At 41.2% G+C, this 16,189-nt stretch overlaps 1 protein-coding gene and 1 long non-coding RNA gene across 5 annotated transcripts in view; one reads left to right on the top strand and one right to left on the bottom strand.

Moving 5' to 3' along the window:
• The first annotated feature begins 1,443 nt into the window (after positions 1-1,443).
• The window catches only part of SLC45A2 (solute carrier family 45 member 2), an 18,714-nt gene continuing 3,968 nt past the window's right edge, over positions 1,444-16,189 (top strand). The window contains exons 1-6 of the mRNA XM_064403610.1: positions 1,444-1,882; positions 2,964-3,140; positions 6,438-6,763; positions 10,617-10,760; positions 11,981-12,104; positions 12,934-13,139. Of these exons, the coding sequence (XP_064259680.1) occupies positions 1,444-1,882; positions 2,964-3,140; positions 6,438-6,763; positions 10,617-10,760; positions 11,981-12,104; positions 12,934-13,139 (1,416 nt within the window). The remainder of the gene's footprint in view (positions 1,883-2,963; positions 3,141-6,437; positions 6,764-10,616; positions 10,761-11,980; positions 12,105-12,933; positions 13,140-16,189) is intronic.
• Positions 6,733-16,189, bottom strand: part of LOC135289773 (uncharacterized) — a 15,761-nt gene continuing 6,304 nt past the window's right edge. Inside the window, exons 2-5 of one of the 4 annotated variants that reach the window (XR_010352501.1) lie at positions 14,222-14,262; positions 13,637-13,821; positions 9,252-13,487; positions 6,733-8,208 (exon numbers count right to left, since the gene is read on the bottom strand). This is a non-coding gene — a long non-coding RNA (uncharacterized LOC135289773). The other 3 variants (XR_010352499.1, XR_010352498.1, XR_010352500.1) reach the window with 3 other exon arrangements.

The raw sequence follows: 16,189 nt of genomic DNA, 5'->3' as shown, positions 1-16,189 counted from the left end.
TCAAATTTTTTCATTTTAAAAATATTTGCCAACTAATAATCCTTTCCTCTCCTTATGGAAAAATGGAAGGCAACTTTGCTGTGCAGGTTTTAAACAATGGTTATTCCATGTTGGTTTCAATTTCCTTCAAACTTAAACTTTCATTTGAAACCATCTCTTTCAAGACAGAAGAAAATATGCTTTCAAAAATAATTAGTTATATGGCATTAATACAGTATTATCCAATGTTTGAGGAGTTATGACATGAAGGGTTGGGTGTTTTGATAATTTTGTCTGTCTTTTGCTGAAGATTGGTTTGTTGGTTACAAAGGCTTCCAAAGCTGAGCTATACTTTAGCTCATTTTAATGTGTTGTGGCAAAAATGTCAACATTATTACCATAAAAAAACCTTTTACATTCTACTACAGAAACCACAGCCTGGAAGCAAGAATTATCTAGTAGGTCCTGGCAAGTTGTCTAAATCATCAGCAAAACCACCTGGGGCTTCCAGCTGCTAATCAGCCTAGTGTAAGCTACTGAACATTATACACGGTTGGGCTTGACAAGTTTCTTAGTCCCAGATATATCTGATCGTGTTGGAAAAAGATCAGCATTGTCAAATGTGATGTCCATCATGGATAAGTTTGAAACCAAAAGTATTGATGTCAATTTAAAACCTTGTGTTTCTTCAAGATGGGTTGGATCGGCTGCCTCTCTCAGGTGGCCAACCTGAAAGGTACAGTTTGAGTAAGGTTTCTCTTAAGACCTTCTTAAGACCTTCTCCTGGCAAGTAAGACTGTTTGAAAAACCCACCTCTAAGTAATTCTGATACTCTTGTTTTCAGAAACCAAGAAATAATCAGTCCTTTTGAGGGCAGTACACAGCACATGCAAAAAAGTACTCATCAGTTGCTGCTTGACAGATTCCTGCCAAGCATTATATCTGCCTCTAAGGCTCTAGGGCAATGGATAGGTTCACTTACTCATGCTTACGAAGTGCGTTGAAATCCTTTTCCAGATAGATTCAGTTTTTTTTCCCCCAGGTTAGTCAGCAGGGAATGGTCTGATGCTCATGTTTGCTGAATGGAAAGATGAGGACTGGGTTCCTGGTGTCACTGCCGTCTTACAGCAAGATCTTACAGCAAGAGGAACAGCTTTGTGTCAGGCTAATCCTGCGCCTGGACCATGTGATGTATGTTCCCGTTGTATGTGTGCTTCATGCGTAAACAGTAATTCCTTAGTTGTGGATAGTCGGGAGCAGTGCAGACGCCCAAAAGCTCAGATCAGCTAATGTGAACACACGCTGCCCCGCCCCCTTCCTGGCATAACTTGTGATCACAGAGCCATGAAAGTATGTGAGTCCCTCCCCCAGCACAGACCGATCCCACCCGGCATATGATCTGGGCCCCATGTCAGCCGGAGCAGGCAGCACCAGCCTGCCACGGCACCGCTCGCAGCCGGAGCTATGACCTTAACCAAAGAGAGCTTCCACGGGGCTCTCCTGCCCACCTCTGGAGTGGCCAAGGCCGACATGGATGGCTCCACAGAGAAGGAGGAAGCTCCGAGGCAGTCCGTGATGAGGACTGGAGCAGCGGTGCCAAGGAGGCGGGCGGTGGGAAGGCTGGTCATGCACAGCATGGCCATGTTCGGCCGGGAGTTCTGCTATGCCGTGGAGGCCGCCTTTGTCACGCCGGTGCTGCTCAGTGTAGGGCTGCCCAAGAACCTCTACAGCCTCGTGTGGCTCATCAGCCCTATCCTGGGCTTCGTGCTGCAGCCCGTGGTAGGTTCAGCCAGTGATCACTGCACCTGTAGCTGGGGCAGGAGGCGACCTTACATTCTGGGTCTGGGCATCATAATGCTGTTAGGCATGGCTTTGTACCTCAATGGGGACGTGATGATCTCAGGTGAGTGAGGGGCATGCGCTGTGCTGACAGACAAAACTCGTCCTAGCCTTTCGAATCAGAAAAAGGAGAGGGATTCCCCTTTTGCTTCTTAAAATGCTCTGTTAAAATTTGGTATCATGTGACTGGGGTGCGCTGAAGGAGCTGGGGAGCACTGTAATCTTTGTGTACATTCAATCCTAACACTGCATGTTATGTACCCTCTGCATAGTGTTCTGTAGTCTGTGCATGTGATTGCAGTCTGTTTTATGTTGTTTTGGCTCCCTGATTAGCTCTCTGATAAGGTATAGATTTGCTTAGGCCATAGAAGTTTTTGTGAGCTAAAATCCACCTTATTAGCTTAAATGATAGTATTGTTTTTGTGATGTAATACATGTCCAAACCGAATCCCAGCTCATCCCTATTTTAGATGGATTACTATTCAAAATACTCACCTTCTATTATTGCAGCACTGTCTTCACTCTTGTGTTGTGCTGGTTGAAAAACAAAAATCCTCAACTGCTTTGAAATCCTGTTGCCTCTGAAACATGCAAAATCAAATAGGAGTGACATCCATATTGTTACATTTTAGTTTGGGATGTAGTTTCTTAAAGTCTTGATACAGAGTTGTTGCTGACTAGGCAGATGGGGGAGGGGTGTGTTTTATGGATTGATTTATTCTCTCTTCCTCTATATTATTGATGTTGAATGTACTTGATTTTACTGACCCAGAGACGGATATTGCAGTCAACTCTTGAATATCTAAAACAATATAAGGGTTGGACAAAGAGAAAAAATGAAAGTATTACAAAATGCTTGTGTTATGCTACCAGGGCATGCCTTGAAGGTGTAAAGGGATAGATTAAGGATAGTGATGCTCTCGCTTGTGGAGCTTGAAGCATTCTGAGCATGTGCTGACTCAAGGCAGTAAATCAGCCTAGCCCAGCTCAGCACAGAATCAGCTCTCCTGCTTCTCTGATGAGATTCTGGTGCCACTGGCCTCTCTTGTGCAACCTTAGATTTTGAGGTATCAGGAAAGACTAAATGTGGTTTTGCAGAACATGGCACTGTTGCTGTCAGAATGAGGGTGTTTTTCTTTTTTTAGCTTTCATCGATGAGAGAGACAAGCAGCGGACGTGGGCAATAGTCATTACCATGCTGGGAGTAGTACTTTTTGATTTTGCAGCTGATTTTATCGATGGTCCCATCAAAGCATATTTATTTGATGTCTGCTCTCATCAGGATAAAGAGAAGGGTCTGCATTACCACGCCCTCTTTACAGGTACACTGATCCCTTCTTTTCCTCCCTCCCTCTCAAAGGAGGGGAGGGTAATTGCATGGGTTTTATCCTCACTGTGTTTCTAATCTTGAATGAACTGATCATCTGATCCTGCACTTCAGTCACGAGACTTTTGTTGTTGGGTTTTCACTACTCCAGAGAACAGCAACTTGTGATTGCTGCTACCAGAATTCTGAAGAAGGCTGCAGGCACAAATCATGACAGCAGCACAGGCATGATTTAAGAGCAGTCAGTTTTTTTAAAATGTGAAGTAGGGTTTGTTTAGTTTGTTTTGGGTTTTTTTCAAGTTTTTGCTGAGGCAAAAATTAATGGATGTAGCTTGTTTCATTGCAATTGTACATAAAAATAACATTTTTGACTTGTTGTGTGACATACAACAAGAGCTGCACAAACCAATTGATTTCCATTCTTCAGCAGTGCTCCAGTATGTGCTGTATAGAAACAAGAGTTCTGTGTAAAATTCAGAAATTCACAACTCCACAAAATAAGTCCAAGTAGTTCCATTCAAGTTCCTGCAAATGAGGTTAACAGCTTTATTTGCCTTTGTACATTTTTGGAATGTTGCCAAGTTACAGAAGGACCCAAAACTGTTGGAACAAGTTCAAAAGAGGGCCCCAGAATTGATAAGGGGACTGGAGCACCTCTCCTTTGAAGATGGGCTGAGAAAGTTGGGGCTGTTCAGCCTGGTGAAGAGAAGGTTGTGTGGAGACCTCATAGGAACCTTCCAGTATCTGAAGGGAGGACACAGGGAAGCTGGAGAGGGACTCTTCTTTAGGAAGATGAGGGGAAATTTAGGCTGGATGTTAGGAAGGAATTACTCCCTGTGAGGGTGGTGAGACACTGGAATAAGTTGTCCAGGGAGATTTTGAATGACCAACCCTGTCAATGTTCCAGGCCAGGTTGGATAAGGCCTTGAGCAGCCTGGTCTAGTTGGAGGTGTCTTTGCCAGTGGCAGGGTGGGTGGGTCTGGATCATCTCTAAGGTCCATCCCAACCCCTGAACATTGATTCCACGGAATCATGTGTACAATGGGAGACCTGTGTTGAGGAAATGCACAGGGAAGACACGTAAGGCTGCGTACCTGTGAAGTGACCTGGGAGGAACCTCCTGCCATGCCTGAGAGTAATCCCTGTAAAATAAAGCCCTAGACAAAATGAGAAGTCATGCAACCTTTGTTACAGCAGATTTTTGTGGCCACTGAGCCCCCAGCAGGAGCAGAGACATGTAAACTCAGTAGCAATTACTCTATTCAAGGAGGGAGGTGTAGTAGCTACTGACAAAGGCTGATTTTGGGCACATGAAATACCTATGTCCAGGAACACAGTTTACAAGGGAAGCTTAAAGCCACATGTGAATGAAATCTGTATTATCCATTAGAAACAGATAAAATGTTAAGAAATCACTTATTTGGAAAGAGAGAAGAGTGAGTCTCTGTGTATATTCAGCACAACTTGGTTTGCAAATTTTTTTGGGTGACACTTAAAAGTCTCTGAATTTGAAGCTACGCATTTAGCTGATTCAGTGTACTGATCTGTGAAAAGGGATGTGGAACAAATAACATGAAATATGACGGGGGCAGAGTGCATGACTTGGTCCAGCATCCTGTGCTCTCCACAGCCAGTTCATCTTAACCCTTCCTAACTGAAAGTTCCCTGGTCTGGTGTTGAAATTCTCCCTTGATTGGAGTTCTACAGCCTCCCAAGGCATTCTCCAGCAATTCCCTGGCCTTGGTGTTTGTTTCCCTAAACTGTAGTATCAATATAAATTCCCTACAGTTTACATTTATCTTTCCCCTTTTTATCCCTATTAGACACAGAGAGCAATCTTTCCATTTCTTCTCCAGGTTCTGTTTTAGATATTGTTTCTTTTTTCCACTTTAGTTACTTCTTTCCTTTTATACTTAATACTTCTAAGATTTTACTCTCCAGTTTCCCTTCAGTTTAGGGCTTGAACATGAAACTTGATAGCTTTGCAATTATGAAACCCATGGCCACTTATTCAAGTGGAAGAAAGAGCGCACAGGTTCAACAATCAACATTCAGGCTGCATTCCAATATCATTATGCTTCTTTTTCAAAACAGCATGCAAAGACATCCTCTATTGTCAAACATTCTGTCTGCAAACATACATTGAAAATAACATTGTGTAGATTTTCTTTAAAAAGTTTTAATAGGGTAATTGTTTTTTATGAGAACAAGCAAGGATACAGTCCCCTGTGAAATGCCATAGTCCACAATGAAGGCCACAAACAGACCCAGGAGGGCAAAGAAGATACAGAAAGCCCAGAATGAAATCAAAATCCCATGTTTTTTGTGGAAGCAAGTGCAGCTGCTGTTAGTTTTTGTTAGATGCAGGGCTTTTCTGTGGACTGTTCTCCTATGCAAAAGGGTAGAAATGTTCCAAGTTCTTGGAAAGTGCCTATCCCATGGAACTCCCAACCATCCATCCCCAGAGCCAATGGATTAAGAAGGTGTCAGAACTCTACAAAGGCGCCACCCCCACCAGAGTTCTGTGCTGAATGTAAAACAGTTCCTGTGCATCTCTGTGTGCTTTTGTAACAAAGAGAAGAATTGTAAAAAACCAAATGGACTGAAAACTGGGTTTAGTAATGTCAAGGAACAAAGTAGCATTCTCATTTTACCCTTCAGTCTACCTCTTCTGAGAAAATTAGTAAATGGGATTACATGCTTATGCTTGTTCCTTTCTGTTTTCTTATCCAAGTGGTGTTGTATTTGTATATGTACAAAACAATGCCTTTGGGTTTATTTCCTTTTTAAAAAATTTCATATGGAGTCAGTATTTCTGTTTGGACTAAGCCAAATATATTTTACAAATTCTAAACTGTAGAAACTCTCAAAATAAATTTTAAAATGTTTGTTCTGTGAAAATTTAAAACAAACAAACAAACAACAGAAAAAAACCCCACCAAAAAAACCAAATTTTTATTTAATTTTACTTTTACTTTTATTTTTTACCATTTCAAAGAAAATAGAACTTGAAAGAGTAAAAAAAAGAGATGGACCCTATTTTGTTGTGTGTTCAGGAAATTTCTAGAGTGCTCTGCCTGACAGATCTGAGGAGACTTTTCAAGAGATGTTTTAGTAACTGCTCATGTATGTGGTTAACTCAGTATTCCTATTTCTTGTGATAAATATCTGAAGAGTGATTATTCCATCATTTCTAGAGGGCATCACCTATTGAGGGTATTATGTACTCTTTATTTATTTTGTCAATGCTAGTAGACATTTTCTTTTCCTTTTTTTCCCCCTGCCATTGTAGGTTTGGGAGGAGCCCTGGGCTACCTTACAGGTGCTATGGATTGGGGTCAAACTATACTAGGATATACCTTGGCATCAGAATTCCAAGTGATTTTCTTCTTCTCAGCCTTGGTTTTCATAATCTGCCTTACCATACATCTGTGCAGTATTCCTGAAGTCCCCCTCAGACATGAAAACGAAGAGGCAAAGTTCTTGTTGGAAGTGACTGAACCCCATAAATACAAATCCATAGAGGAGGAAATAAGGAATGGTCACTTAAAATCATCATGTACCGAAACAAAGGCTGCAGCCCAGCCAGGGAAATGCGCGGCTGCGTCACGCACAGAGGTGAGTGCAGAGGTGATTTTTTAGGTTGTATCTTTGCATCCTTGGGGACCCCTTAACTAGCCAATGATTGTTGTTTGTAATGGAGTCCTTTCACCGGCACAGAAGAGAACCCTCCACCTGGATACAGAGACAGGAAAAGTCTGCTTGCCTGTTTTTTCCTTTTTTTTCATTTACAAAATATTGCCAGCAAGAGGCATGAGACCAGCTAGTTCTGATGCTTTGATCCATTGGCAGGGATGAGGGGGAACCTGGCTTGGTTTTCTGCTCACTGTCAGTCTCTTGATGTCCTCCTCCTGTGAATTTTGTAAATGAGATCTACTTTGTCCTTTAGTCTTGATATAATTAGCATAAAATTGTGGACAAAGACTACAGACCATTAATCTTTGATGTAGGTCTCTAATTCTCACCAAAGTCCTCACAATTTTGTACATAATACATGTAAAATGTGTGACATTTGGGTTTTCTGCTGCTCAACATTTTATTGAACACTAATGTTGCTACTTCTACAGCAGTGCTACCAGAGTTTGAATTTTATTTTGAGTAATATTGTAGCTATGCCTTTGACAAAATTTGTGGTGAGAGAAAACAGTCAGTACTTTTAAATCCTCACTGTTGTTTTGTTTCTGATGGTTTTTTGTGAGAAATTTCTTCAAAATAAGGCACCTAGGAAGAGGTGAATCTACCAGAAAAATATCTGGAGACCACTTCTAGTATTGTGTTGAGAACAGATGGTTGTTTTTACAGTTGGTTGATGACTTTTAGTGCTAGAAATCCTCATGGTTATCTCATGGTACCCTAGGTAAGCATAGTGTAACACAATAGTGGTGACACAATTGTTCTCATTTTAATTCCATTTGTGATTTCTTGGCATTATGCATATCAATCCTTGATGCACTGATACAAATGTTTGATAAATCAGGTAAAATATACTAAGCATGTACAAACAGTTATAAGTAGGAAAGCAATACTCTTGTTTAATCTGTAAGTAAAAAGGATTTATAATCTCTTACTATTCATAATTTGTTTTATAATAGCACTTGGTATTTCTAACTGGAAGAAAAATATTATGAAATTATTAAAATATTATTAAATTATTTCAATATTATTAGATGCAAGACATATTAAATGAGTGCTGCCTGATGATAATGCCAGGCAAGAAAAATATTATGAAATTATTAAAATATTATTAAATTATTTTAATATTATTAGATGCAAGACACATGAAATGAGCACTCCCTGATGATAATGCCAGGCAAACGCGGAGTGGGGCAGACAGCAAGGCAACAGCTGTGTGGAGAATCTGACAAGAGCACTGTGATGCTGTGTGGGGTCCCCCACGTCAGGCCAGCCTGGGCAGCAGTGTCGTTCACCAGCGCTGCTCACTCTGAGCATCCTCCCAGGCGCTGGAGATGCTGAGCCTCATCCATTGCTTGGATCATGTACCTCTAAAACAGGAGGAGGCAAATGAAGTTGAGAGAGCGATGCAGTGGAAAGGGGGGGAGCAGATTGTGGTTTGGGGCAGCCTCTGCCTTGGGAAGAACTAATTCCATGGGGCCAGCAACATGAGGAGCGTGGAGTTTCATGTCTAACTCCGGAGGTGAAGCTGTGGTGGCGAGCCTGTGCCACTGCCCTCCTCTCTGCCTGGGCTGGGCAGCCTGTGAGAGTCCCCCAGTGCTTTGATCAGTCTCATGTTTCTTTGATGTGCATTTCTTTGTGTGCATGAATTCTAGACACTCACTGCTTTAATGATCTGTCTCCTGCGGCACATGTTTGCTGAGTTCATTCATTACCATAATCACTTCCTTGAAGAAATAGTTTGGCTTCCTGTTTTTCTGTCTCTTTTTTTTAAATTGCAGGCATCATGGCTATATTTCCTCTAAATTAAGGCCTCTGTTCTCACATGCTAATAGCTAACATGATTATTAATGAGATTTGGCCCATTACAGTATGAACAGACACCCAAAGCAATTAGCCTTGTATTCTTTTGAATGGTGCCAAATTATTCAGGGTCCACTGCCATAAAACCCGAGTCATATTGCTTTCTCTGTATTCTTATCATCTTATGCCCTGAGTAGTAGTGATTTTGTAGAGATTATTTGGTATTCTGAGCTTTTGAAGGATAAGGTACTTAAACAGAGCAAAACTTCAGCACATTATTTAAATTAGCATGTAGTTTGTGTGCTGGTATGCTTTGAATGTGTGCATGAAACATTTTTTGTTTCCTTTTCCACTTTCTGGAATATTTAAATAGAAAGAAAACATTTCCATCTAGCTGTCAAATTATTGTTTATTATCACTGCAGTGTTCTTTGTAATTCCATGATCTTACCTTAAAACTTTGATTGGAAAGGCTATTTTAAAAAGCAGTGTGGAAGAATTAAAAACTAAATAAAGCCAAGTCAAACAATAGTAATTATCCTTGAAATAACACTAATTAGTCAATCTGGAATTCTTTTGTTTTCTTTTTATAATAAGAATATAAAGCTTACCCTGTTTAAAAAAAGACAGTGATGCCAAGAGAAATTCCAAGGGATTTGGACAATATACAGTCCAAGATGGAAGTCAGCAACTTGAATTTTGGCATTCCTATGAGGATTAAAAACCTCACACTGAAGCAAAGTATTTTCCAACTTTATATGTGGTGATTATTCATAGAGTAGCCTGCAGCATAGCCTAGTTCAAAGGAAAGTAGATTAGTGAAAAGTATATACCAGACTGAAGAAAGAAAGGAAAAAATTACATCTTACAGCAAATTGAAGACAAGACCCAGTCCAGGAATTTTGAGTAATTAGCGTAACTTTTGCAGTTCTTCCACATTTCATAACATACATCTTCCCTTACCCTCTCTCCTGACACTGTTGTCTCCAAACATCATCAGAGAAAATTGGAAGTTTTCCATCATACACAGTTAAAATAGTATGGGTTTTTTTTTCTCTCTCTTTAAAAGCAATGAACCATGCAGGAGCTTTAATACAGGAAGAATTATGTGTCAAAATACCTGATATCAAGCACACCTACGGTAGTTTAAAAAAAAAAGTAATACAAATGATCTGATGAATGTGACTGGAGAAGAAACAGAGAGTTTTGGGGTACGGGGCTGAGACAAGAAGGGAGTTATCATGGGGCATTAAAGGCAGTGAGAAAATTTTATTTTCTTCATCAGTGAGATTTGTTAACCAGTACCAATTAAGTTTTGATTATGAAATTGGTTATTTTTCCCCTGGTATGAGGTGTTCAGATGCTGGGGCTCACATTCTCTGTGTGCTACCATGGGGAGCCTCAGCTTCCCTCTGCTTCAAGGACAGCACGTAGTGGAAAGCTCATTATCTGCTCAAAGAGGTAGAAGTTTCCTAGGGAATGTAGCTCATAAAATGGAAAGGAATAAGGTCTCAGAAATCCACAACTGACACATTTTAATTTTCAGGAAGTATTTTGAGCATAACTTTCTTCAGCAGCAGTTTTAAATTTTCAGTGAAAAGCTGATGGTCTCTATAAAGAAATAACTTTTGTTTCCTGTTGTTTCTGTTGTTGGTTCATTGGAGGATTTTTTAACTCTCTGAGTCTGCTTTGGCAGAAAATTTCCCTGTTATTCTACATGTAAATAATTGTTCTACTGATAATAGCAGCAAAATATGTTACATTCCTGCTGGTATACTCTGTCTCTTCAATAGTTCCTGTGAATTTCAGAAATTGAAGAAAATTCAGTATCCAAGCAAACCTTCCTAGCAAAAAATAAAAGACTTTGGAAGTTTAGCAATGAAAAGATACTACTAAGGCCTTCTTCATTTGCTGTCAGCTATTTCATTAGCCTTCATGAAAATAATACTGTATTATTCTTGAATATTTGCTTTTAGGAAAAGAGGCAGATGACCCTTAAATCCCTCTTGAAGACACTTTTAAGCATGCCATCCCACTATCGCTGTCTGTGTGTGAGCCACCTCTTTGGATGGATGGCTTTCCTGTCCAACATGCTTTTCTTCACGGATTTCATGGGACAGGTAAAGCATAAAATACTCTCACTACTCCTTCCTTGTAGCATCTCCTCCTCCATCAGAAAGAAATGAAGTGGTGTTACTATCCTGAGCAAACGACACTGGTGTCAGAGCCATTTGTACGTGGATGTCTCAACAACAGTTTTGTAAACCAGCTAATTAAGGTCAGGCCCTTGTTCCAAGCCTGTCTGGGGAAGTCATTGGGGAAAACCTTTAGCATTTGTAAGGCTATCTGTGTCTAAATGTTCCAAGTGAAGCTCTCAGAGCTGGTCCAAACATATCCATTTTCTGCTTTGGCTTCGGAGCTGCTCCCAGATGGGCAGGTTTTCTAGCTGGGGCAGTGCTTGGATGCAGCTGGTGTGTGTGCAGCATCCCCACAAAGACCTTCCCCATGCTCTGCAGCCTCCCTGGCCTCAGGCCATGCAGCTCTTCGCACACAGGGAGCTACTTGGTAGCAGAAAGTTTTATCTTCCTGCATTTGTCTGTCCTGAGTCCCTTTTCTCAGCAACTGTTTGCCTTCACAACACCCAGTGGTGCCTTTTCCGTGCCATTCCCAGGGACTGCATGTCCTTGACAGTGGTTCTTGCCTGTATGGATGTGTCTGCCTCCTTCCTTCCAGAGCACTAATATGGTCCTGGCACAAATCTCTCACTGCCTCTCCCTGCTCCTCTGTGGTTTCCATACAGTATTCCCATTTCCTCGTCTTTTTTGTCTTTTCAGGCAAGGCAGGAGGGAGAGTTTTTTCCCCTGCAGTGCAGATGAACAACTGAAAGAAAAAAGTTTTGCTTGTCTAGAAAAGTAACTGAGTAAGACAACAACTGTGTGGAAAAATGAATGTGGTGAGGAAAATCTGAAAGAGAAAAGAGAAAAAAAAGTTGTAGATAAATTAGGGAAAGAAAGGCTAAGGCAAGAAGACAGAGAGAAGAGAGACATTGGAAGTGAGACACCCAAAGGATAGAAGAGCAAATGAGTCAACGTAAAATAGACAGTCCAGGAAAAGGGTAAGGGTAAGAAATGAGTCTGGGATGTGATAGCCCAGGAGATGTGAGTGTGAAATCTTGAGAATTACAAATGGGTGGTTAGGACACTGCTCAGCAGATTTTTTGGGTGCTGCCTACCAGGGATGGAGCCCTGTGCCCATGAGAAGGAGGCATTCCCTACATGGTGCTATTCCTGCCTTCTGTGATGCTATTCCTGCCTTCTGTGACTTTTGTGGTCTCTTTCAGGTTGTGTACCATGGAAATCCCTATGCACCTCACAACTCCACACTTTACCTTACCTACAAAGCAGGGGTAGAGATGGGATGCTGGGGACTGTGCATCAATGCAATTTCTTCATCAGTCTATTCTTGTAAGTACCCAGTAATAAACTCCAACACTGTTTGCTGTTTGCCATTGTTCAAAAACCACAAAGGGATGCCAAATTACCTGGAACTTTTTTTTTACATTAAAACTTTAAGGAATGTTACATTCTCAGCATTTTTAGAAACTCACATCTTAGCACAAACAGTTCCTGACCACATGATGAGGGGTGACTTTGGAAGTAGGAAGTTGTTCTGCACATGAACTGACCCTGAACACTGAAAATCATTCTGAAATTAAATGCCACACCAAATTCTTAGGTGTTCTTTCACCTAGCAATGCTATAGTTGTAGGCTCTCTAAGGTGACCTCTCCCGCATTCCCCATGCAGCAGGTCTTGCCAGAAGCTTGAATCTTGCTCTCCAAAATTATGTGTAAACATGTTAGCACAGCTCCCCAGGTAGATTTCACCATAACTCTTCCCTAGGATTAAAAAACTCATGATCTGAAAACTCAAATAAGTAGCATTTTGGGGGTTGATTTAAGCATCTAAAAGAGGCTTGAGGGAAATGTTTTCACCTTTGGAGCTTAACTGCAGGCATTTCTGTGTGGCCTTTCTGTGGATGAACTTCTATTCAGCACAAGTATCTCTGGCTGCAGCTGCAGTGCAAACTGCAGGTTGAGCTCTGGGTGTTGTCAGCAAGTATTCCTTGTCAAGTTTATACCCACAATAATTTGATGTAATTTCCAAAATCATTAAGATTATCTTCTTCATTGCATTTTACAAAATACAAGGGTTTTTTTTTTCTTTAAAAGGAACTCCCTGATAAAATGAGACCTATTTCTTTTAATCTTAGCATTTCCACTTTCTTTTCACAGACTTGCAGAAAGTCCTTCTGCCATACATAGGATTAAAGGGACTTTACTTCATTGGATACCTACTTTTTGGACTGGGTACTGGATTAATTGGCTTGTTTCCCAATGTCTATTCCACTCTGGCTCTTTGCTCACTCTTTGGAGTCATGTCCAGCACACTGTACACGGTGCCATTCCACCTCATTGCAGAGTACCACAGGGAAGAAGAGGTGAGTGCAATGTCTCAAGAAACATTAAGTTCATATCTGTCTGTGACTATTCAACCTGTTTTGGGGATAAACTGGATAGAAATGAGCAGCTATTAATTTCAATTTTGAACTATTAATAATGACACATATGAATGGGAAGTTTCTGACAGAGGGAGTTAACATCCCAGCTTCAAACTCTCCAAACAGACCTTCAGTGAAACAAATAATTATTTATCATAATATCTGAAACAAAGCCAATCACAGCACATGTTCAGGCAGTAAGCAGGTAACAAGGCTCCATTTGTGTTGTCTTCAAGTCCTTCTTTATATCCTTTCTTCCAGCCATGTTAGCAGAGGACTCCTGAGGGCCTGAGGTAAATAACAAGCCTGTAAAGGCTGTCAGAATTTTTTTGTAATTGCAAAGTGTTACAAAAGCTCTTAGCTAATAAACAAATGACATTCAAGTACAAACAGCATTATATAGTTCAGTATTAAATCATATACCACATTCTCATTACCTTTCTAAATGTCTGTGGTTGGGTTTTTTGTGCTTCATGGCCTTAAATCCTGTTTCCAAGGAAAATCTGGAAAAACTTGCAAACCTTGTATCATGTTACTGGGCACAGCAGGATCTTCATGTATTGTAAAGTGTTGAGTTCTTTAATGGAAAAATCCCCTGAAGTCTCTTAAGTTAGTCAAACAGCTGGAAACAAGAAAGATTAAGGAGAGATGGAAGAAATTAGGAAAAGTTCTCAGTACATCTTGGGACATCTGAAAAAATTAATAAAGGCAATGCTGAACCATTGGAAAACCACATAAAACATAGTTGAAAGCAGCAGAGGGCTAGATCAAGTGCTACACAACATTTCCTGCTGTTTTGTACCACTTTCACCAGCTCTTTCTGAATGATGATCACAAAAGAACTCTCTAATTACTCTACTGAATGCCAGGAGGATGTCTCAAAGTGATTAAATATTTCATATATATGATTCAAAATTTTTTGGTTCTTTGCTCCTTCCAACAGAGAACAATCATGATGTGTTATAAACACAAAACAAAAGACTGGGAATGAGCCCAGGTTAGGGTGAAATCTCAATTCTTACCTCAGGTCAGCCAACTCAGAGAGGAGGAGTAAATGCAAAATCTGTTTCAAGACAGAAGTGAAGTAAAATAAGCTAAAGTGTGCATGAACTTTACACTTAATAGGCTGTTATATTCATGTGTTACTTAAAAGACAACCAGTTGTTTCTTGTTCGGTGTATGGTATTTGCTATGACAGATGTTATATGATATATAATTCTATGTTAGATTTTATATTAATGGGTTGAGGTTTAGATCAGATCTTCTATAATGTACAAGACAGGAAAAAAAAAAAAGATTAGACATCAAGCAAAAGAGTGCATTCATTTACAGATTCATGTATTTGTGGTAGAACTACTGCCACATAGGAACACTGGGAACAGCCCAGCAAAAGAAATACTATTTATTTTTTGAAGTGTCTAAAATTGGGGCTTTATAATTTCAAAACAAGGAGCAGATATCTTCCCCCACTATGCACTCTACCAAAATCATGTGCTATGTTTTATAATGCTGCCATTTCAGCTACTGCTCTGTGCTGCTGTTCCCTAGGATCCAAATTCAATTTTTTTTCTACTGGATTAGGAACAGACTCTTTGTCTCCAGTACTTGTGAGCTTTGTGTAGCTCAAAGGCAAGGTAATAGGGTTTGCAAAAAGCAAAAAGCATCTTAATGGCTAAGAGAATTTGGATACCAGAACACCGCGGAGCCACTGGCCTGCAGTGTGGGAACTTGTCATTGGAACAAAACCTCCTCCATTTAACAGCCTATGCAGGAAGAAAATAAACATGTCAATTATCAAATAATTTCCCAATAAAACAGAGTAATTTCTTTCTGGAGGAAGGGACCCCCAGAGATCATGTAGATCTTTCTCAAGGAGGGCAACCTGGAGCAGGCTGCCCCAGGTCTGGTTTGAATGATTCCAAGAAAGGAGACTCCACATCCCCTCTAGTTAACCTGTTCCAGTGACCCACCAGCTCACAGGGTGCTGATACGCAAGACACTTGTACATAATAAATGAAGGCTTTTGCTCTGCTATGCATATCATAGCAGATGCACAGATTAGTAATTAAAAGTGGTCCTCAGCAGTGTAGAAGAATCCTAGTCTGGATGTTTGTTTTTGGGTTGCTTTCATCCTCAGCAATAAAAGTATTACATTTGTATTTTAATACAGATTTCCTTTATGTGCTTTGAGCCATAAGTTCAGGTTCCTGCCTTCATGCGTGTGGGGCACATCAGTACTGCTGTAAAGCCTTTGTATTTGGTTCCTCACAACATCCTTCCCTGTAAAGTGAAAAGATGGATTTGATGAGTGGACTGTTAGATGGATAAGAAAGTGGTCACATCCAGAGGGTCGTGGTCAATGACAGAATCCAAATGGACATAAGTGACAAGTGGTGCCCTCAAGGGTTTGCACTGGGACCAGTGTGATTCTTCTTTAATGACACAGACGAAAGGATTGCACACCTGAAGGACAGGATGCCATCCAGAGGGACCCAGACAAGCTCGAGGAGTGGCCCAGGGGAACATCATGAGGTTTAACAAGGCCAAGTGCTGCTGCTGCACGTGGGCTGGGACAAGCCCTGGTGCCAGCCCAGGCTGGGCATGAACAGCCCCAGAGCAGCCCTGCCCAGAAGGGCTTGGGGGTGCTGTGGCTGAGAGGCTGCACATGCCCCGGCCATGGCACTGCCAGCCCAGAGAGCCAAACGTGTCCTGGGCTGCATCCAGAGCCCCGTGGGCAGCAGGGCAGGGAGGGGATTCTGCCCCTCTGCTCTGCTCTGCTGAGACCCACCTGGAGCACTGCACCCAGAGCTGGGCTCCAGCACAGCAGGGACAGGGACCTGCTGCAGTGAGCCCAGAGAGGAGACACAAAAATGGTCACAGGGCTGGAGAACCCCTCCTGTGAGGAACAGCTGAGAGAATTGAGATTGTTCAGCCTGGAGAAGAGAAGGCTTGAGACTGACATAGTTGTGGCTTTCCAGTATTTGAAGGGA

Source organism: Passer domesticus, chromosome Z (assembly GCF_036417665.1).
Source record: "Passer domesticus isolate bPasDom1 chromosome Z, bPasDom1.hap1, whole genome shotgun sequence".
NCBI lineage: Eukaryota > Metazoa > Chordata > Aves > Passeriformes > Passeridae > Passer > Passer domesticus.
This window is presented reverse-complemented; position numbering and strand designations above follow the sequence as displayed.